This window comes from Planococcus citri, chromosome 3 (assembly GCF_950023065.1).
Source record: "Planococcus citri chromosome 3, ihPlaCitr1.1, whole genome shotgun sequence".
NCBI classification, from domain to species: Eukaryota; Metazoa; Arthropoda; class Insecta; order Hemiptera; family Pseudococcidae; genus Planococcus; species Planococcus citri.
The window spans coordinates 78,325,136-78,349,435 of record NC_088679.1 but is presented as its reverse complement, the minus strand read 5'-3'; the positions used below and the strand labels follow the sequence as shown (position 1 = coordinate 78,349,435).

The window sequence follows — 24,300 nt, the reverse complement described above, 5'->3', positions numbered from 1 at the left end:
GCCTTTGATTAGAACGAGAATCCTCATAACCAAACTTTCACCTAATGTCTGAATTTTTAATTTTTGATGAATTTTCAAAAACCTGAAAAAATTGCGATTTTCTGTAATTTGCGGTCTTTCTTTTTCAAATAAAATGTCTCATTTTCCGTAGTGTTTCAGAATTTTTTTAGTTTTTCCAGAAGACAATAAAATAAAAATTTTCTGCTAGCCGAAGAATTACGTAGGTACCTAGGTATTCCAAATCGCACGAATAATCGTCGTTGTTCAACTTGAATCAGCCCCATAGAGATACTCGTTCCCGAATTGGCGTTTATTGTTTTTATGTCAGTTACACCTTAAGTATAGACATCAATTTTAGTTGAAATTGTAGCTTTTTTAAGCTTACTTCTCCAGTTCTCCATCTAGTAATATCTGATTCTGTATATGCATCTCCTTCCGTAGTCCATCCATTAGACTGATCTAAACTTGCAGATAGGAGCTGATATTTGTATGATGTGTGATTCCAGTACATTTCCCCGAATCGATTCCCCCGAATATGTTTTTGCCCGACTACCAAAATCCCGAATAATAAAATCCCGAATCAAATATACCAAATGACTTTTGTGCTGTTTTATGATCCCGAATGCGTAGATGGATAGCATCGAGAAACTTCTGTGTGGAAAGTTTCACTTTCAGACCCCCCCCCCCTGAACCATTTTCGCATCTAAAAATTTGATATCGAGAAAAAAGCTTGGAACAAAAGTTGAAGGGCGTGAAGAATTACACAATTCTGTCTGATTACATTTTGAAACCGGTTCACTGGTTCTCATTTAGCAACCAGTTCTTAACAATCACCTGAAAATTGAAGATAGAGAAAAAAGCTTGAAAAGCTTGAAACAAAAGTTGTATCTAAAGTGTGAAAATTAAATTTTTTCCACCAATCAGATTCTGAAACCGGTCATTTCTCTATCTTCAATTTTCAGGTGATTGTCAAAAACTGGTTGCTAAATGAGAACCAATGAACCGGTTTCACAATGTAATCAGACAGAATTGTGTAATTTTTCACGCCCTACAACTTTTGTTCCAAGCTTTTTTCTGGATCTCCAATTTTTAGGTAATTTTTGATAACTGGTTGCAAATTGAGGAACTGGTTTCAAAATCCGATCAGCGAACATGGTTCAATTTTTCACGCTCTACAACTTTTGTTTCAAGCTTTGTTCTCTATCTCCAACTTTTAGATGATTGTCAAAAGTTGTAGGGCATGAAAAATTACACAATTCTGTCTGATTACATTTCGAAACCGGTTCATTGGTTCTCATTTAGCAACCAGTTTTTGACAATCACCTGAAAATTGAAGATGTAGAAAAAAGCTTGAAAAGCTTGAAACAAAATTTGTAAAGTGTGAAAATTAAATTTTTTCCGCCAATCAGATTCTGAAACCGGTTATTAATTCGCAGCCAATGATTGAAAAATACCCAAAAATGCAAACAGTGAAATAACCTTGAAACAAAAATTACCTATAATGTGTGGAAAATAACACAATTCTGTGTAATCACATTTTGAAACCGTTTCATTTGTTTTAGCAACCATGTTTTCAACAACCCCCAGAAATTGAAGATGGAGAAAAAAGTTTGAAACATACGTTGTAGAGTGTGAAAAATTGAACTTTTTTCGTGAATCAGATTTTGGAACTGGTTAATTAATTCGCAGCAAGCCATCAAAAGTTACCTGGTTGCAAATTAATAAGCCATTTTCAGAATCCTATCAGCAGAAATGGTTCAATTTTTCACTTCCTAAAACTTTTTTCAAGCTTTTTTCTCTTTCTTCAATTTTCAGGTTATTGTCAAAAACTGGTTGCTAAATGCGAGCCAATGAACCGGTTTCAAAATGTGATTGAACAGAATTGTGTAATTTTTCACGCTCTACAACTTTTGTTTCAAGCTCTTTTCTCTACCTCCAATTTTCAGGTTATTGTCGAAAACTGGTTGCTAAATGCGAGCCAATGAACCGGTTTCAAAATGTGATTGAACAGAATTGTGTAATTTTTCACGCTCTACAACTTTTGTTTCAAGCTTTTTTCTCTACCTCCAATTTTTAGGTGGTTGTCAAAAACTGGTTGCTAAATTCGAACCAATGAACCGGTTTGAAAATGTGATTAGACAGAATTGTGTAATTTTTCACGCTCTACAACTTTTGTTTCAAGCTTTTTTCCTCTATCTGCAGCATTTGGGTATTTTTTGTTAACCGGGTTGCAAATTAATGAATCACTTTCAAAAAATTCAAATCACGTAATTACGTGTTTTGTCGCGTTAGTGTGTTGAATACATTGCGTCAATGAAAACCAGTTTGAATTTTTTGACCAAACTGGTTTTTCAATTTGTGGACACCCTGTGAATGGCTCCGGAAATTTTCAAGGTCGCTTTTGAAAGCCCTTATTTTTCCCTACTCAACGCCGCTTCATTCATCTCCCTAGCTCTTTTCCCTCGGAAATAACAGCCACTGGGCACTACTTTTGTGTCATACTGTAGGTATAAGTACTGGTGAAAAAAAATTGAAAGAATTTGCAGGAAATAAATACTCCGCCATACTTTTTATGACCGCATAGGTCAACTAGAGCCTGGTTAGGAAATAGGAATCCCACTACCGAGAGAAGTGCTGCCCTGCCTAAAGTTTAGAACACTACTGTACAGGTCACAGCTGTAAATATTGCGTGAAAAATTACTCTAAACGGTCCCTGTAGAGGCGCTGATCGTTGAATCGCCAATTGGCATGGCGGGTGGTGGCGCGGGAAAGGGAGTGGCAGAACTTTTTACCGGATCCCCAACGTCTGTGCCCAGTGCCCACCAGTTGTTCATCCTGTAGTTCCGGTGTCCATTTTAGCAAAATTGCCAAAATTCAACTCAACTGTAAGAATTTAGTGTTCGTTTGATTTAATCATTCTATTTAATTTACCAGCTACGGCGGCTACCGCAACCGCTCCCACTTTAGTGAAGAAAAAGTGTATGTAAGATAAAATGAGGAACTGGAATAATTTTGATAGATTAAGCCGACTATTGTATTACACCACAATGCCATTTTCCGTTGTAATTGGTAGCCATTACTTGTTCAAAATATTCACCTTGAATAAAACATTGGAAGTAAGTGATATCTATAATTCTACAGTATCTAAGTACTATGTATTTTAATATTAATAATAATCAATGTCTCGAAATGAAACCTGCAACGAATGTTGCAAGTTATCACTAGGTATCTGAAAATTATTCGTATTGTTATGTATAACAGAGACTTTATTACCAGTAATTCACTAATTTGAAAATATTATAGATAGAAATTCGTAGAGCTGAGGAAAAATTACGTCGAGCAGAGGCTTACTTAAAAACGTGAAGATGAAGAGGACCGAAAAACGAATGCTCCAAAGCCAAACAGAAATAAGGAAAATGAAGTCTCACTCGAATTGTACCAATTTATTTATGTATATGTATTGGGTGATAGATTCGAACAATGACGATTTTGAATCAAAATATCGAAAATATAGTCGAGTTCAATTTTCTTTACTGTGTCATTTATTGTTCGTTTAAACGTATCAGTTGTTTTGTTTCAGAGGTCTTGCTTGATCGCTTACTTGGCAGAAACCAGAAACACGGTCTCTAATGATGCTACCTATTGAAGTATTGATCATGATCATGGTATTGAATCTAAATCAGAGAAAATTAAGAATGGAAAAATAGTACCTATAATGTGTTTTGTATAAAGCGATATAGGTATTCTGGTTCTGGTTAATAGGCTAAATGTTTTCAACGAATCCATTACGACGCTACAAGTCAAAAACACATACACCTAGGTATTGAATCATTGTACTCATGGTAGGTATACAGGGTGGCCAGAAATATCGGGTACCCCTAAGAAAGTTTTTCATTAAAAATATAGGTTGGCAACGTGAAATAGATGCATATGATTGGTGGAATGTTATCTCTCCAGTCAAACAACCAATCATGTGCTATCATTATTATCATTCACTGTGACCAACCAAAGTATTTTAGCAGAAAACTTTTGTAGGGGTACCCGATATTTCTGGCCACCCTGTATGTAGTATTTGAATAAATTGAAAAAATTTAGCTCATCAACCTGTGAAAATTATGCAATTTATTATCTCGTCGACTGAAATAATTTGACTAAATTACGCGGCTAAGTCAAGACTTGATCCAATTGAATTTTTGAAAAGTTATAGTTTTTACTTTTTTCTGATAGAGAAACCATTTACGATTTACGGAATGTGCCTTTGATTAGAACGAGATCGTCGTAACCAAACTTTCACCTGATGCCTAAATTTTCAATTTTTGGTGAATTTTCAAAAACCTGAAAAAATGACGATTTTCTATCGTTTGTGGTCTTTTTTCCAAATGTCTCATTTTCCGTAATGTTTCAGAATTTTTTTAGTGTTTCCAGAAGACGAAAAAAAAAATTGCCTGATGGCGGAAAAATCAAGAATAATTACTCAAAATTGCACGAATGATCGCGTTTTATAGCTAAAATCAACTCCTCGCATCTGAATTTCAGTAAATTTTCCACTATTCTGGAGCTTTCAACCATAGTTTCGATTTTTTTAGGGTTTTTGAAATTCTCCAAGACTGGCTGAAATTACCTTGAGTGAATAAAACTCCAACTCTGGCTCATTCCCGATTTATTCAACGGTTCAGATGAGCCCTGAAAATAGTCACAATTGTGGATAAACTCGATAGACAGATCGAGAATAAAGTCAGAACTCGATTTTTAGCTGCCCAAGTAATTTCAAAACGATTAGTTAGGTGTCAAAATTAGTAAGTAAAAACAATAAAATATGAACAAAAAATGAGAATTTTTTTAAAGAGAAATTCAAAATTATCAAATGTGATGGTAGGTGTAGGTAGGTGAAAAAAAAGGAGAACTTTAATTGTTCAAAATACAATGCAAAAAAAACAAACGGTACCTCCATTTTTTGAAAAGGAAACCTACTCGTTCCCCACAATTTTTTTATCGAAAACTTTGAAATTTTGATAATAAATTAATTATAAAATAAAAAAATCTTAATCTTGTTATCTTAGAATTGATAATGATCAGCGATGATTGGTGTAATTAGTCATTACTGTTTCGATGGTTTCTCTCATAAATATCACCTTAGGGGGGAGATTTATTCGACTCCTGACTAGCTCAGATGGGAGTTCTCTTGAGTGACCACTAAAGATTCTAAGTCATCAAGTACAGAAATGATCAACATTTAAATACCATTTATGTACAAAAGGTTTATTCGGTCAAGACATTCACTACATCTACGTTATTTATAACATATTGTAATATGTTATTTATTTATTAAATGCGTTCAATCTAGACAGATAGGATAGCGCTTAAGGCGCTTCTCCTGGCATATCATGGCAATTATACATGGAATTGATACCTTACTAGCCGAGCAATTTACTAAAGCTATGTATGCGAAATAGGTTCATAATGACGTGAGTGAGGAATCCATGCTCCATCCCTCACATCTATTGACATCATCTAATAATTACAATAAAGTTATAATTAATATAGTGGAGACACCACCATGTAAGTTTAAACTTACCGAACACTGCTCACTGTCACACCACCTCTTTTCCTTAGCCTACCCCAATAATAGTGGCTGTCGGTGGCTGCTTTACGAAGAGACACACGTATCACACGCTTCATTCAAGATGCCTAGGAATATCTTGATATGACCGCAAAGGTTATAATCGTCGGATCATTACCTCAGAGAATTAATTAATAACTACCAACGATTACGATAAAATCAAAATATTATCTTAAACACACGCGAGGTGGGTTAACCTGAAATAATGTAACTTAGGCCTAGGCCTGTTGTTACATACAAATTACTCCTTGACCACATACTTTGACGAGGATCTTGCCACGGCCGATTGCAAAAACCAAGTGATGATACCTTTCAATAGACAGAAGCTCGTGCCTCCTTGACTATTGAAAGGTGTTATTCACTCCCTATGTTATAATATTTTCCCACCTTACTGGAACCCTCTTTACTAAATAGCAATAAATCACATCTCGTAAAGGGTTACCCTAAGATCTATCACCTAGCAGGTGGAGGCAGATTGCACCATAACAATCTCTTGGAAAATTTTTTTCAATTCTCATTTTTTTAAAAATTTGAGCACAGTTTTTTGTAGTAAGTAGGTGCATACAAAATTAAAAAAGAAAAAAACACTAAAAAATTTCTCATTTCTGTAGAGGATTAGTTTCATTTTTTTCACAAAAAAAAAACTGTTGGGGAAAAAATTGAATTTTTGGAACCAAAAAAAAAATGAGTGAACAATGTTAGAAGCGAGTGTGCGAGTAGTGCACGAGCCCTCGATGTTTCTGGCACAAAAATTTGGCTCTTACTTATTTTTCTATCTATTAGATATAAAAATAACCAACTGCGTGACCACCTACGAGTATTTTTTGTTTGGGAGGAATCCAACAAATTTGAAAGCTTGGTTTTTATAATTTTGTGGTCACATATTTGTATAAATTCATCATTCAAGCAGTGCAATTGTTTGAGAAATTCGTTAAACTGCATAATAATATTATAAAATATGAATACGAATATCTTGCATTCGCTTCAATTTGCTCATTTTCCAGTCTGATTTTTTTTTCGTGTCCTTTTTCTGTCGATAATGTTTCATTTATGAACAGTGGATTGTAAAGAATTAATTTGTAGATTCACATTTGTTGTAAAAATACGAAAATCTTGACATTTCTTTGTGATTTTTTGAAAATGATGAAGAAATTTTGGTTATACTCACTGCTGATTTATTTCATCAGTTGCATCACAATTCGTGCTGACCTTATTTATGATGATTACGGGTGAGTTAAAGTTGATTTACCTAATTTTTATTGGCTACAAACAGAACTAACTTGCCTTATTTTAGATGGACTAAATGTCTACATAGAGGTATCTATGTACTTTAAAAATGACATTTTTTTCAAACTTTTTCTCAAGTTCATAACATCACCAATATTTTATTTATTTTTTTGCCATAAATTTATAGGCTATTTATTTTTTTAATATCCAATTTTTCTATATTTAGGTTCTACAAGATTTTCAGTTTTTGTGGAATTCTCAAACTTTTCACAAGTTCATAACTTTCTCAATTTTTAAAAAATTTACAACTTCATTTGAATTCTTTATTGACCTACTCCTTTCTTTTGATCACCACAGGCGAATCCAGAGTAGACCTTCAGAACAAGCTCTCATCAAGTCAATGTACTCTTCTGGGACAGTAACCAATGGCTGGGATATTGTTTTCAATATGGGATTAGACTCCATCAACAGAATGTTACAAAATCAATATGAACATCTCAAATGTGACCCAGAATACAAAAACATTATCAATGCATCTTCAAACATAACGTGGACACGATACACTGAAACTAAAGTGATAACTGAAACTATCGAATTCTACCTAGAATATGGTTACCCATTGTTGACTTTCGAAAACGACAGCAACACTGTCACCTTAAAAATGAAAATAGAATATGGAGAACTACATAAGTGTGAAAAATATGAAACTGATCCTCAAGAATGTGATTCACCTATAACAATAAAAGGTAAAACCCTCATGGCATATGTCCCCTTGTCTGCAGTGTCAGTTACTACTTCTGAAGGACACAACACATTAGACGTAAAGATTATCATGGCCAAAGGAGCTTTCGAAGTTGGAAATATTGGAATGAGTGACGAAGAAAAAGTCGAATTCAGTAAAGAAATTCAAGGTTCACTTTGTTAAAAATCAAGTCGAGTACCTTATCAACAGATTAGATGTAACTCACAATCCAGTCATTGATGCCCTTAAACCAAAAAATTTTCGTTTCAAGGTATTGAAAACTCCAGCTAATGTTGATATATTACAGCTTTTCATTCAGACCGGAAATCGAGCTTTGTTGAGTGAAACGCAAACTTTCCTAAATAATTTACCCGAGCCACTACCAGTTGGTTATGAAGTTTCTTTGATTATTCGTAGTGGTTTGTTTTTCTCAGAAGTGCTACCTGCAATAAGTTTAGATCATTCCAACGGATGGAATTTAATAGGTGAAATATACAATGAGACCAGATGGAGAACTAAACTTGCAAACGCAACGATTGAAACTAAAATTGATATCAGTAATGTGAGTAATGTAGTTAATCATTCTGCTCTGACAAAAAGTAGTTATGTTCTGTTGGAAAATCCGGTTATTTGGGATTTCTCAAATGGGTCTCTTGAGGCACAAGCCAACGGTCAGATTTTACTTTCTGCATCACATAAAAAGCAGATTCCATGTCTGGAGAAAAAAATTACAGCTGGGCTGGGTGAATTAGCAACTATCTCACGACATTTTACCACAGAAACCGAAATCAACGTAAGGGTTGTTTTTTCATTGGTTCTCAATGAGAATAATACATTGAACCAGAGTATAGGCATTCATAAATCTGAAGTTGGGTGCACAGTGATGGGGTACTCGAGTGGTGGTGGTTGGTTTGGTTCTTATAATCCTGAAGCACGGTTCAATCAAGAAATTAAAAAGCAAGCACCGTCTCAGATAACATCAAATTTCAAAATCTCATTCGCTCCAATGTCAGTATTTGCAGTCAAAAACTTGATCTTCCCAAAAAGTAACTATATAAAATTGGAAAATGCTGCTGTGCCAGGTGATTTGCTTGTTTTAGGGAACTTCCCCTATTTGAAATGAGTAGGTACCTACCTAAAGTTTGTATCTATTGGGTACTGTAAAATATATATATTTTTTTTTACATTGGATAATATAGGAATGACACATTCTATCCTTGTATAATTTCCCATTATTTGAATGTAAATAAGTAATGAAAAAATTAAAATAAGTACAAAAAACCAATGTAGCAAAAGAGTGGCGTTTTTGGTTTTTGGTGATCATTTTTTACTCTGACATGAATGAAGAAAACGATACCCGCATTCGGAAGGCTTTTTAATTTGGTTATTAATTGGTTTTTTAATCTTTGAAAAAAGGTTTTATACAAAATAAGCTGTAGTGATTTTTGTTTTTTGAAAAATGTGTAACATCAGTTATCAAATTGTCAACTAACAATTTTTTATTGACAGCTGTTATTAAAATAATTCTTTCTCTCCTGTTAAATTTCTGAGTGACAAAAAAGCATCTCCTGGAAAAAATGAATTAGTACCAAAATTGTAGAAAATTAAGTTTCTTTTTCATTTCATAAATTCCTTACTACATGATATCAAATAAATATTGTTACTATACCTCATACCTACTCCTTCGTCTACCTACGGTTAGCATATTCTGTATCCCAGATTTATTATGTTGAAAGTATTGTGCTCTTGTTATGTATTGTTATGAATGTTATTTAGTTATATTTTGTTTGAAAATTGTTGTAACAAATTCTGTTTTTCTATTCGTTATTCTAACTATGTTGAAATTATCGTTCCTTAATAATTTCTTATTATTTTTGTTTAAAAATTGTTACAGCTAATCCTGTTTTTCTGTTCAGTACTCGAATTATGTTTAAATTATCTAATTAATATGTAGATAATGTCAACATAATTCGAGTAGTGAATAGAAAAACAGGATTAGCTGTAACAATTTTAATTTTTAAACAAACTAATATTACTAGATATCTACGTAAGTACATACGAGTAGGTACATTACTTTGTTTAAAATTGTTATTATGCTTGTTGTATAAATGAAAAACAAATAAATACTACTACTACTACTACTAATGAATTTTTGCATCTTAATTATTCGAAAAAAAATTTATTCCAAAAAACAGAAAATTGAAAATTCTTACTTACCAGAAAATTGAGAAACTCTTCATTTAAAAAAAAATTATTGATTTTTTCATTCCAAAAAATGAATACATACATTTGTATAGGAACAAAATAAAATCCATCATGAGATATTTTCAATTAATTTTCCGAAGAAAGCAATGATAGGTAATAATTTTCTTGAATAATTGGAAAACCATTTTATACCTACCTTCAAAAAATGAGTAATGTTAATAATTGTTAAGCAGTTTTCAGCAAAAACCGAGACTTTTTGCCAATTTTGATTAATGGATGCGAAACTCTTGGCAATTTTTAGCCGAAAGCAAGACTTAAACAATTTCAAATAAGATGGGATTTTTTTTTAGCAATTTTTGAAAGAAAAAAACAACAAGAATTGGGCAATTTTTGAAATAAAAAAATGACTTTTTGGTATAAATACGAAAATTTTAAGCAGTGTTATCAGTTTTAGCAAAACGTAGTACTTTTCATCTATTTCCAGTAAAAAAGTGAAGCTCATTCAAAAGCTTTGGCAAAAATTGAAAATTGTTGGCATTTTTTGACGAAAAGCAAATCGTTTTGGCAATTAATTGGCAAAAAACTGAGTCTACCTATTTTGCAATTTAAAGCCAAAAGCGAGACGGAAAATTTTATTAAAATGAACTTTTGCCAGTTTCTGGCACTGGCAGAAGAGCGAGACTTTGGGTCATTCCATGTCAATTCGACCAACGTTTTTGAGTCATGTCTTTCGATTTCGCTCGATTTATTTTTTACATTATCTACCCACCTAGTAAGTAAGAAACCCGCAATCAGTTTGGTCCCAGCCCCCTCGAGGGGCGGGTGGGGAGGGGCTTCCATTATTTTCATATTGTCTCGAGGTATTCAACTTCAGCAGCCCATTCCTCCAAAACTATGATACTTTGATCAAAACTAATTTCACAGTTCGAAAGGGTATTAAATTTTGAGCCCTTCAAGCATTTTGAAATTTTCAAAATTTCAAAGTTGAACTTTCAAATTGTAAGTTTAAATTTCAAAATGGCGCTGTGAGTGGGAGCTACCATTTAAAATTCTGAAAAAACTTCTATAGATGTACCTTTTGGTGTTTTTTTTCGAAATATTTAAGTTTCGAGATGGGATCTCCTAATGGAGGGGGAGCACCCCTACCCCCAATTTGGGGCAAAACTTTTGAAAAAAAATCTGGAGCATGTGATATATCGAATTGTATGTTTTTGGTAACGCTGAACACGAATATGACGTTAGATTTTTGATTAGACCCTATCCACGGCCCCCAGCACCTCCCCAAAAGGGGTAAAAGTTCAATATAGGGTTTTTTTCGTGCGACACATCGAATAGTAGGTTTTTATTGGTGACGCTGAATACGAATATGACGTCAGATTTTTGATAGGACTCATCCACGGCCCACGAACCTCCGCAAGGGGGGGCAACCTAAAAAAATTGTTACATTTGTGTGACACATGAAATAGTATGTTTTCGATATCGCTGAACACGAATATAGCCATCGTTTTTCAAATCGACCTCACCCATGGCCCCCAGAACCTCCCCCAATAGGTAAAAGTCCGAAAAAAAATTGTTGGGGGCCGTGGATGGGGTCCAATCAAAAATCGGACGTCATATTCGTGTTCAGCGCCACCAAAAATGTACTATTTCATGTGTCGCACGAAAAAACCCCTATTTTGAACATTTACCCCATTTGGGGAGGTGCTGGGGGCCGTGGATAGGGTCCAATCAAAAATTTAACGTCGTATTCGTGTTCAGCGTTACCAAAAACATACAATTCGATATATCACATGCCCCAGATTTTTTTTCGAAAGTTTTGCCCCGAATTGGGGGTGGGGGTGCTCCCCCTCCATTAAGAGATCCCATCTCGAAACTTGAATATTTCGAAAAAGCAGCAAAAGGTACGTCTATGGAAATTTTTTCAGAATTTTAAATGATAGCTCCCCACTTACAGCGCCATTTTGAAAATTTCAAAATGCTTAAAAAGTTCAAAATTCAAAACCCTTTCGAACTGTGAAATCAGTTTTGATCAAAAGATCATAGTTTTGGAGAAATGCGCTGCTGAAGTTGAGTACCTCGAGACAATATGAAAATAATGGAAGCCCCCCTGCCCCCCGAGGGGGCTGGGACCAAACTGATTGAGAGTTTCTTACTTACTGGGTGGGTAGATATTGTAAAAAAAATTGAGCTAAATCGAAAGACATAACTTTCAAAATCGCATTTTTTTTGGTCGAATTGATATGGAATGACCCAATAGAAAAATGGTTACAAAAAAAAGCTACAATTTTTCGCAATTTTTGGAATGAAACGAGATACTTATTACACATCAACATTTTTTCTTTTTGTTTTTCTCGATGTTAGCTTATAGTCAATGATTTGGACAAATTGAATTTTTAAAAAAAAATCCTTATTCAAGCAGTCTGCCTTTGATTTGAAGGCGAATAAAATCAGGAAAAGCAAAGTCTCAGAAATCTCATAATCAAAGTTTTATTGATACTCAAATTTTTAATTTTTGATGTACCTACCTACCCATTTTTAAAACCAGAAAAAATGTCGATTTTCCAAGATTTGTGGTCTTTTTTTTTCAAATGCATTCATTTTCCATTGGTAGATAGTAAAAATGATGAAAATCTGTCCCGAAGTTAATTTCGACCCTTTCAAACCGAACTCTACCATTTTCAGCCATTTTTTTTTTTTTTTTTTTTTTTAGTTTTTCCAGAAGGTGAAAAAATGAAAATTTTCAGAATTTTCTGCTTGTAGAAGAACGATTTAAAATCGCTTGAACGATAGTTTTTCAACCAAAATCCACCCTCGCATCTGAATTTCACCATCTCCCACTATTTTAGAGCTTCCAGTCATCATTTCGATTTTTCAAGTTCTCCAGAACGAGTTGAAATTACCTCGAGTGTATAAAACTCCAAGTGTGGCTCATTCTCGATTTATTCCAACACTTCAGGGCTCAGGTAAACCCTGGAAATTTCCTCAATTATGAATATACTCGATAAACCGATCGAGAATAAATCAGAACTCGATTTTCAGCTGTCCAAGTAATTCTCACATCTTCTGGAAATATTAAAAACTACACCGAAGCCTCCAGTTTTTAGGATTTCAGGCTATGTTCTTTCCCCAGAAGTTCCCTAGTATCTTAAAAATCAACAATCGAAATAAAAACAAAACTTCGAAACAGAACAAATACCTTTTTCTTTTCTTTAAATAAATACATGCACAAATTATTCGTAACAAATTCGTTCGAATGGAAACGAAAGCGAAACACACCAACATACGACTGTACAATAAAGACGAATAGGTACATATAACGATGAATAAACGTAACAATAATAATAATAATAATCGACAGTGACATTATGTCAGAATTGGGTACACCTTTATACCTTCGTATACTGGTTGTTCGTATAGTAAAGTAAAATGGTAAGATTCATTAATGGTAATAATGCTAAAATATAAATACTTGTAGGTATTAAGGTAGGTAAAGGTATATGCAGGTTCACAAACGAAGATTACATACATATTATGTACAAATAGATCGGATGTAGATGTGTGAGTGCGCACATTTTCTGATGGATAACAAACATATCTATCCATCTAGGTATACTTAAAGTAACATCATTGAAATTATTCAAAAAAATTGAACCATTCGTTGTCGTTGAAATTTCTACGTAATCAATACGTACCTAAGATAAACATAATACATAAGTATAAACGAAAATGGCCTCTATAGACTCGTTGCCTACATTCTCATGTATCTTAAAATATCCTCACTCGATACAAAATATCGTAATACTTACCATACCTAACTTAAATACCTAAAATGTGTAACCCTAACTTTAAAAAGAAAAAAAAATACACCTCATAAATCCCATTTTAAAAAATTATCTAATTCAAAATCGATGGTGCTCGATACACGTTGAATATTAAAATAAATATCACGTATGTACAAGGTGTTAACGATACAATATTATCATCATCGAAAGCGAAATAAATACGTACACAATGGAATTTGAATAAAAAATTCGATCGAAGAAACTGTTCTGCCTCACAGCCTCACCACTTATAGGGTGAATCACAGGTACCTACTGGTATAGATCTCATTCACAAAGCCTCGAATAACTCTCAGTACATAGAAAAAAAAACACACATCAGGAAGCAAAAAGATCATCCAGTAAAAAAGAAATTAAGCTCAGTTTGATCAGTCTAGCACATTTTACAGAAAATTCAACATCCATCACTTATCCTAGTAGACATAATAGGTAAGTACATAATCGACAAAACAACTTTCTGGGCCGAATACTCAACACAATCGTACATAAATAGGTAAACAAAAACACACAACGTCAGTCTGTATTGATCATGTTTTTTTTTCATCCTCTCATCGAAAGAATAAAACTAAAAATTCAATACACTTGGCAACTTTTGCTCGATAAACATAATTGATGTTGCTCGGATAAAAATTTTTAAAATACAAAAAAAAGTACAGAAAAGAAAAATTAAAATAAAAAAAAGCGAGAAATTAAAACAAAAAACCGAACAGAGGAAAAAAATACAAACAGAATCCCCCTATACGTATTCGTAAAACATCATTATTGGAAAATTTCTGAGTACATACATCTTTTTTTTTTTAATTTTACAAATATCACAATGGAAAAAATTATCCGAAATAACAAAAATATGAAAAGATTAAGAATACAGAGAGAAAACAGAAAGAAAATCAAAAATTCATCAGTCAAACTTTGGCGTTTCAGAAACGTATTTTTTCTGCTAAGATATCCGCGTACGTTACCGGAGTTAAGAGTTCGAATTGTCTGTTTATATTCAAAAAGTAAATTTTATCCGTCGTCAGTTCCGGATTGAAGCCTTCTTTTTGTAAATCAATTTTCTTCATTTTGTACGTTCCTGAAATGAAGATGAATATTTGAAAAATTTATCGTATGAATTGATGAAAAATAATGTTGATCAACTTTTCAATAATTTTAATTTCGTGTTGAAAAAAAATTAGAATATCTATCTCACCTGTCATTTCAACGTGGCTCAAAATACGCACGAACAAAGGAATAGCGTAACTAGGAAGATTTTTCTTTAATCCATCCACTAATGTGGTTAAATCTAAAGTATTATTTTCATCTAGAATTGCTGCCATACCAGCACGTCCTTCGGTACCAGGAATCTGAAATAAAAAGAAATGATTAATATCTCAGATGTATTATTTTCAAAATGGAAAAAGCAGGAGCGCAAAATAGAAAATATTCAAAAGGTTTTATTCATTATTAAATTATATTTTCCATTGAGATTTTTTTCTTTTGATTGAGATCATTTCATTTTCAAAATTTACATGTGGTCCTTCAATTCGCCAATTATACAAAAATTCATCCGATCAATTTTAATTGTCAGCATACTTTTCAATTTTTTGGACACCCTGTACCTATGGATCAAGGTGGCCCTACTTTTGATATGGTAAAATGTTTGAAAATTAATAAAATAAGCAATATCTACAAATTTTAAAATACTTTACCCCCCCTCCGCTTCTTTTCACTTGTAAGGTATAGGAAGATTATTCGTTTAATTTTTTTAGCCAACAAAATATTTTCAACAATAAATTTTCAATTTTGAAAATTTTCTCAACTTTGATAAATTTTCATCATTTCAAGAAATTTGGAGAATATTACCTTTTTCCCCCACGCTGAATAATGAAATATTTTTTGGCCGGAGTGGGAAGGAGTTGGAGGAGGAGGAGGAGGAGCAAAGAGGAATTTTTAGAATTTTATTTCTTGGCCAAAATAGATTTTAAATTATTTTAGAAAATTTTCAATTTTTTTAATGCTAACTTTCTATGCCTTCCAAGCTCAATTTCCAGTGATGAAAACTAACAAGGGAACCTCTTGAGGTGTCCGCCACCGATTTTTGGAAAGAGCATGTTCTAAAACCCCCAAATCCAAATTTTCAGCTGCCCAAGTTCATTTTTCGAATTTTGGCGAATTTTTGAAAATTCAAAATTGACTGTTTTTGGCGATTTATGCTTTTTTTTAAAAAGTACGTAGTTGACCAATAAAAATGGTAAAAATAAGTCCCAAAACTAATATTAATTCCCCAAATCCAAATTTCACCATTTCCAGACATTCTGGAGCCTCCAGCACCATTTTTCAATTTCTCCAGAATTTTGAATTTGCTCCAGAAGGCGTGAATATGAAGTTCGGCAGCTAAAAATCGAGTTGTGTGTTATACTCGATCTGTTTTAACAAGTTTATCCACATTTGAGTCGGTTTTGGGAGGGACACCTCAAGAGTGGTTTTTTGACCAGTTTTTTTCAAATAAAAAATCCAAAAAAATCAAAAGTTTTCCATTTGCGAAGAAATTTTTGAAATTTGCGCGAATCGCTGTATTTCGTCCACAACTGACCTCCCGAGACCGAATTCCGCCATTTCCCACCGATCTGGAGCCTCCAGCGCGATTTTTAAATTTCTCCAGAACTTCGAATTTGCTCCAGAAGGCGTGAATATGCAATTGGGCAGCTAAAAATCGAGTTGTGTGTTATACTCGATCTGTTTAACGAGTTTACCCACATTTGAGTTGCCCAATTGCATATTCACGCCTTCTGGAGCAAATTCAAAATTCTGGAGAAATAGAAAAATAGTGCTGGAGGCTCCAGAATGTCTGGAAATGGTGAAATTTGGATTTGGGGAATTAATATTAGTTTTGGGACCTATTTTGACCATTTTTATTGGTCAAGTACGTACTTTTTTAAAAAAAGCATAAATCGCTAAAAACAGTCAATTTTGAATTTTCAAAAATTCGCCAAAATTCGAAAAATGAACTTGGGCAGCTGAAAATTTGGATTTGGGGGTTTTAGAACATGTTCTTTCCAAAAATTGCGGTTCCGTTCAAATAGGAGGCGGACACCTCAAGAGGTTTCCTTGTAAGATAGACGAAAATATATTTTTGGGCTACTTCTTCAAAAAAACGAAAAATTTGGAAAATGGCCTCAATACCCTGGAAAAGTTTCAATATAACCACAAAAAATATTCTAAAAGTTGAAGCTGCTCAATCGATTTTTTAAAAAAACCTTCTCAAATTCAAAAAAGACAACCATTTTTTCAATTCAAAAACAGAATGAAAATATCATGTTCCCAAGTTCATTTTTTGTTCACTACAAATTTCGTTTAAAATGTTTTTCTCATTCGTAAAAAGCTGAAAAAAATGTATTGCAAGGCAAAGAAAAATTTCTGAACTGTAAATTGAGAGAATATTCAACAACACAACATCAGCCAAAATTTCAAGTGCTGAAGTAAATTTTTCAATTTTGGTAAATTTTTATAAATCGACCCAAAAAATAAATGATAAATTTTTTTGGAAAATTCATCTACGAGTAAAAAGCTTAAATTTGCTATGTACTGTTTTTCCGACCCCCTGAATCAATTAGAAACGGTTTCGAACCAATTTCAGCAATTCTTGAGCCTCCAGTAAATTTTTGATATTTGAAATTTCCCAAAAATGAAAACTAAAATTCACTTTATACTCTAATTTCAACATTTTGAGTTGATTGGAGGTAGTTTTCAAGCCATTCTGCGGCCTCCAGCGGTATTCTGGAAATTTCAGGTTTTCAAAAAGAGCTCTAAAAACCGTCGAAATTGACTTCATCGCGTATAAACGTGATTGGTGCTTGCTGGAGATCCACTTAACCAATTACACACAATTTTTCCAAAATTGAACAATTTTTTAGGACACTTTTTGAAAATCTGGAATTTCTAAAATGTGTTTGAAGGCTCCACAATGGCTTAAAATCATCTATAATTGTCATAAATAATTGAAATTGGGGTATAAAATAGTAGATTTCAACTTTCAAACTTCATTGGTAAAATTTTGTGGAAACTTCAACCTTGCAAAACTCTGCTGGAGGCTCCAGAACTGCTGAAATCGTTTCGAATCAGTTTCCAAACGATTCAAGAGAGAATCGAAAACAGTATACCTACATACCAAAGCTCAGCTTTCCAAGTTCATTTAGTGAAATTTTCATTTTTTTTTTTTTTTTTTTTTTTTTGAAAAATGCTAAAAATCATATTTTAAGTGTTCGAGACTGAAAATCTCTGATAATGAAAGCATTCGAAATCTTACTGCAAATACAAATGAAAACTCCATTTGAAAGTTCGATGTCTCATTGAAAATAAATTTTTTCAAAGAAATGAATCATTTTCAATTTTTTTAAAATATTAATAATTTCTCAAAAATTGAAGAATGAATTTTTTTACAACTCAAATTTTGGTTTTAAGGGTTATAGAATATGTTCATTTTGAAAATACAACTTTTTGTTAAACAAAACATCAAAAGAATATTTCATAGGAAAGAGGAGGGGGAGGGGAAGAGCATGGGAAGAAAGAAAAATTAAAACACCGGCTCAATAATCTTCAGAAATTCACCAAAAATCAAAAAGTGCATTTTAGCACGTTTGTTCGATTCAGCTTCGTCTGGTTTGAAAATTTTCCAGCCAGATAGGAATGGGTATCTCTTTTGTGAGTCGAACGTATGAATTCAAAATTTAAACCAGTCTAAATTCAAACCGAAGAACAGCTCGCTCGAAATACATCGAAATAGTAAAAAAAATACACCAATTCGTACAAATACTCGACTTGTATTTACCTCGACACCATAAACAACGCAATCTCTATATTCGGCAACATTGCTAACAATAGCTTCAACCTCGGATGTAGATACATTTTCTCCTTTCCACCTAGAACAAAACAAAACGTCGGGAAAAAATTAATAAAACCTTCGAAACCACTATTTCGAGACAGGTTGAAAAAAATCACCCAGTTACCTAAACGTATCGCCGGTTCTATCTTTGAAGTATAAATATCCGAATTCGTCGCTGACTACGATATCGCCTAAACGAAAAAAATTAAATAAAAGATATAAATAATAATAAACTCGGTAGAGTAGGTCTAGAGGTAAGGTACGACGATGGTAACACGTATTGTACTACTAATTTAATTCGAGGCTGAAATAATAAAACGGTAAAATTACCAGATAGAAAAGCAGAGTCTCCTTTTTCAAATACATCGGTAACGACTTTCTTCTCCGAGTCTTTTTTATTAACGTAGCCCAAAAATGCTCGAGCTGGATTCGATGAAATAATTTTACCAATAAAAACACCTTGTTCGCCTGTACCAAAAAAAAAAAAAAAAAATACATGAGAAATTTACAAATTGATAATCCCACGTGTTGTTATGCAACGTTATATGACCCGAATATTGCGAATATTTACCAGGTTGGCAACGAATACATAATCCTTTGCTGTTTCTAACAGGTTCGCCAGTTTCTGGGTTTACTTTGATAATTGAAATAGGATACACGGATGGAAGTATTTGTGAAACGAAACCGATAGCTCCCACGGTATTATCCGTGTTGACTGTTGAAAACAAAATAAACACAGGGAAAATAAATAGTCTGAGTCAATAGTTGATAATAATTAATTTTATCAATTCGCAAGGTATACTCGAATGTATTTATTTGATGAAAAAATTAAAAAAAAAAGGTTCGATGATACATTCAACTTACAAAAATTAAAACAAGTAGAATTTAAATTCAAAATTGAACAATCTTTTCAAGAAACAATTTATTTATCATTAAAAAATATTTCAATGTGATTTGAAATTTGAATCAAAAAAATAATTAAAATTAAAAAAAAAATTACAATAAGTAAATTGTTTAATGATTTCGTTGAATTCTCATGAATTAATTTCGAGTGATGGAAAATGAATTTTTTCAGAATGATTTCAAATTTCAAATCACATTGAAATATTTTTCAATGTGATTTGAAATTTGAATAAAAAAAATAATTAAAATAAAAAAAAATTATGTTTAATGATTTTGTTGAAATCTCATGAATTAATTTCGAGTGATGGAAAATGAATTTTTTCAGAATGATTTCAAATGAATTTTTTGTGCTAGTTTAGAATAAGCTTTTCGATGTTTTTCGTGGTGACTTCAAATTGATTTTTTAGAGATAAATTCGAATTTTTTTTGGGTATTGACAAGTGAATTTATTTTTGAATGACAGTGAATTTTTAGTAATTTTTTTAGTGTTGAATTGTAATTAAGTTGTTTCAAGTGATGACATATAATTTTTTTGGGAATGATTTCAAGTGACTTTTCGTGGTGATTTAGAATGAATTGTAAATTGTTCAATGATGATTTAGTTTGGAACTTTTTTTGATTATTTCAAAATTTCAAATAGATTTACTATTCATTTTTAATACATTCTTTTGGTACCTATCTAATATTTGAAAAAAAATTTTTGTTTTGAGTGATAAATGATTTTTTTGTGTTATTTAAACGTTACATTCTAATAATTTTTTTTCAAGTCTGTGATGAAATAATTTTTTTCTGAATGATTTCAAGTGAATAATTGTAGTGATTTAGATTAATTGTTCAATGATTTAGTTTGGAACTGGTTTTAATTATTTCAATTTTTTTTTTTTTTAGCAACTTTCAATACATTTTTTTGTGATTTTTAAAATAAATTTTCACCTAATGATTTAGAGTTTCATTTTTTGAAAATTCAGCTTAGCATTTTTTGTGGGGACTTGAAAATGATTTTTGTGAGTTGAAATTCAAGTTAATTTTTTCTGAGTGATGACAAATGAATTTTTTTTAGAATACCTACTTTCAAGTGAATTTTTTGTCATGATTTAGAATAAAAATAGTTCAATGATGATTCAGTTTGGAACTTCTTATAAGCATTTCAAATGAAATTTTTTTGTTGTAATTTTCAATAAATTTAAGTGGAGATCTTTAGAATAAATTTTTGCCAAGTGATTTAGTTTTTTGTGGCGATTTCAAATTAATTTTTTAACGTTGAATTCTAATAATTCTTTTTTCGAATTATGACAAATGAATTTTTAAAGAATGATTCAATTTTACTCACCGATATTGGCATTTCCTTCGGTAGCGCCGTAAAATTCGCCCACTCTTGGAATATTGAACCTTTCGACAAATTCTTTCCAAATCTGCGGCCTTAGACCATTACCAAAAATCACTTTCAATTTGTGCGCTTTATCTTCAGGTTTCGGAGGCGTTGAAAGAATATACCGGCACATTTCTCCGATATATTGAGCGACCTGTGATCAAAAATCGAAAATTTTCAATAATCCGTTCAACAATTTAAAAAAATTATACGCCTTTCATTATCAAAAGTAAAAAGTGAAAGGTTGAATATCGATGACGTGACACTTACCGTACAATTATACTTAACAATATCAGGGAAATAAGCCGAAGCTGAGAATTTTTTACGTATTACGACACACGAGCCATAAAGCACAGCTTGACCGATAGACATGGCCCCTCCGGCGGTATGGTACAATGGTAAAGGCGTATAGAATCTATCGTCGTTACTAAAACACAGCTGATATCGAATAGCACCAGCTAAAAATAAATACCTGAAACAGAAAAATAACAAAATGAAAAATCCAAGGCCTCTTCGTTCCATTTGCAATAATTAATTTTAATACATTTTTAGAGTACCTAATACGTATGTGTAATAATAGTTCCGAAGTCAACTCACCTAGAATGCGTAACAACGGCAGCTTTGGGTAAACCGGTAGTTCCGGAGGTGTAAATATACACGAGTTTGTCGTGGAATCCGACCTTTTCTTGTAGAACTGGAGGCGTAGGTGAAACTTCCGAAATGGCTGTCGAGAATGAAGAAGCCCAAGTCTCATTCGAAGGGATTTTCTCGTCGTTGGCCGTCCAACAGAACAGTTTCACTGATCCTTGTAACTCGTCTTTTATTTCTTTGACAGCTATTCGAAAATATTCGATAACAAAAATCATATTAGAATTGAAAAAAGTATTTACTAGTGTTAGGGAATGAGGAAAAGAGGTAAGAGGTACTCACAATCTAATAATTCTAATTCGAAAATGAAAGCTGTACAATTAGCGATGTTGACGCAGTGTGCCAAAGACGTTTTACGAAGATTGTGATTAATGAGGGCAGTCACAGCTCCGATTTTTGATAAACCTAACCAAATGCAAACGAATTCTGGTTTGTTGTTCATCATCAAAGCGACAGCGTCGCCTTTACGGATGCCAGCATTTTTGAAAGCGTTGGCTACTTTATTACTGTATTCTTCGATCTGTAAACAAAAAATTAAGATGAAGATATAAAATTTATGCGCCAGTCACGAGATAAATGTATGAATTGATCGCAGTTGAGAAATTGGTAGAACCACGAAGTGCATTTTGTAACAGTCATTGTTCAGCAAGAGTATTAGAAATGATCTCCTCGTGCAAAATCAAATTCTCAAATATGAATTATCTATTTTGCAGTCATTCTTCTCAAGTCTAGGAATTAAACTTCAATTTTTTCCCCTTATTTTGGAGCTTTTCTAGAAGGTCGAGAGCTGAAAACTGGTTCTGAGATTTGATGAAAAACAATCCTTTTCACAAGCAGGGATTTTTTTCAAAATCAGGAATTTCTCAAATACAGCTGGAGGCTCCAGAACCGCTCGAAACCACCTCCAAACGACTCAGTAAGTTGAAATTAGGGTATAAAGTAGGTTTCAGTTTGCTAAACTCATTGAGTAAAATTTCGTGGAAATTTCAATTTTTAAAAATCTGCTGGAAGCTTCAGAACTGCTGAAGACGGTTCAAAACATTTCCAATCGACTTGGAGTGTCAAGAAAAATAGGATACTGACCAAATTTCAGCTTTTCAAGTCATTCTGAATAAAATTTTGATTTTTTCCAATTTTTTCCCGGAATTTGATTTGACTTTTGAGAACGATTTTTCACTTTTTTTAAATTTTGAAATTGTTGAACACAAAACAATTTTTAGCCATCCAATGAAATCAGTAAAAACGAAGATCAGAAGATCGAATCCATTTCATTATTATTTTGGATTCCTCAAAATTTCGAGAAAAAAAACTCAATATGGTTGGCTCTCAATTTTTTTCAATTTATGTATTTCGATGATAAAATCAGAAAATTTGATTAAAATTCAAAGTATCCACCTATGATAATTAACCGAAAACAGACAACTTTTATCAAATGGAAAAAGGGGCAATTGACCACACAGGGAAGTCACCTCGCCTGCAAAATTTTCACATACAGCTCAAAAAAATTGCATTTATTTCAGAAATTACCTTCACCCTAAAAAATGAACAAAACGCTTTCAAAAATATTCACGAATTTCATTCTTTATTTAAAATAATCAAATATACTCTACGAGTATGTCATCACATTTTTGACTACTCGAAATTTTTTTTTAATCTCAAAAAAAAGATCCTACATAATACAGAAAAGTGTTTGAACGGAGAAAGCAAAATCGAAAAAGCAAGCAAAAATATGTCACGAGCTAAAATTTTTGGACCTTGAGTGCATTTTTCGTTTACAGGGGAATTTCCAAAAATCAAATTATGTATCTATTAGGACCAAAAATGGAGAAAAATCAAAATTTCATCAAATTGACCCAGAAAGCTTAAATTCAGTATGCACCTTTTTCTTGACTCTTTGAGCCCATTGAAGACTATTTCTAACCATTTAGAGCAATTCTGAAGTTTTGAAAGTTGAAATTTCCGCAAAATGTTACCCAATAAAGTAAGAAAGCTGACTATAAGCCGATTGAATGTGGTTTCAAGCTACTCTGAAGCCTCCAGTCATACTTTAAAAATTCCATATTTTCAAAAAGTGCCATAAAAATTGTCCACACACACCAAATTTTTGATTTCTAGCCCAAATTTTCTGAAATTTCGATTTTTCCATATTTTTGGTCCTTTGATTTTCAAAAATTCACCAAAAATTGAAAAATGCACTCTTCAATAGCCAAAATTTTGGCTCTTGTTTTGGTGTATTTTTTCATGCTTTTTCGATTCAGCTGTGTTCAATTTTTCCCCCAAAATTAAAAAATTCCAACTTCACCATTTTCATTTTTTTTTTTTTTGAAACTTGAGAAGTGCTACAAAAATTATTCTTGAGATATTCGACTAGAAGTCTCATCAATTGCTCTATAAAATCAAATTGTCGTGGCTTCCCAAAGTACTACACGATCTTCATAACATGGAAAAAATTACAAAACAAACGAACGTATGTAGGTATTCAAAATCTTGCTAGTAAGCTCATGTTTAATTGAAAATGGCAAATTTGATTCCAAAAGTTCGATACCAGTTCGTTGAAAAAAAAACAAAATAGTCCACAAGATTGTAGAATTTCAAAGGATTATAGAAAAGAAGGATAGGAAGATGAGGGAGAGAAGGGTGGTGGGTTAGAGGGGGGACGGGAGACGAAAATGTAAAAAAAAAAAAATTCAAAAAATACCGGCTTAACAATTTCTCAACTTTGATACCTATCTTCCTAAAAAAAAAAAAACTAAAAGTCCTCTTCTTCTTACACATTTTATTTTATTGTTTCATAAATGAGTATTTAGCTAGGTACCTATCTAAAGAAAATTCCCAAAATGCACAGTACTTGAGTATTGGCAAAATTAAGATGCATTTTCCCTAATT

At 32.6% G+C, this 24,300-nt stretch overlaps 1 protein-coding gene and 1 long non-coding RNA gene across 2 annotated transcripts in view; one reads left to right on the top strand and one right to left on the bottom strand.

Moving 5' to 3' along the window:
- Window positions 1-2,693: 2,693 nt before the first annotated feature.
- On the top strand, window positions 2,694-3,529 carry LOC135841605 (uncharacterized). The gene is made up of 2 exons (XR_010557950.1): window positions 2,694-3,116; window positions 3,304-3,529. It is a non-coding gene; the product is annotated as an uncharacterized LOC135841605 (long non-coding RNA).
- Window positions 3,530-12,971: 9,442 nt separating this feature from the next.
- LOC135839489 (long-chain fatty acid transport protein 1-like) overlaps window positions 12,972-24,300 on the bottom strand; it is a 67,512-nt gene continuing 56,183 nt past the window's right edge. The window contains exons 4-13 of the mRNA XM_065355541.1: window positions 21,697-21,934; window positions 21,364-21,601; window positions 21,037-21,238; window positions 20,728-20,920; window positions 19,066-19,209; window positions 18,825-18,962; window positions 18,619-18,685; window positions 18,441-18,531; window positions 14,823-14,976; window positions 12,972-14,705 (exon numbers count right to left, since the gene is read on the bottom strand). Coding sequence (XP_065211613.1) covers window positions 14,551-14,705; window positions 14,823-14,976; window positions 18,441-18,531; window positions 18,619-18,685; window positions 18,825-18,962; window positions 19,066-19,209; window positions 20,728-20,920; window positions 21,037-21,238; window positions 21,364-21,601; window positions 21,697-21,934 — 1,620 coding nt within the window. The 3' untranslated portion in view covers window positions 12,972-14,550. The remainder of the gene's footprint in view (window positions 14,706-14,822; window positions 14,977-18,440; window positions 18,532-18,618; window positions 18,686-18,824; window positions 18,963-19,065; window positions 19,210-20,727; window positions 20,921-21,036; window positions 21,239-21,363; window positions 21,602-21,696; window positions 21,935-24,300) is intronic.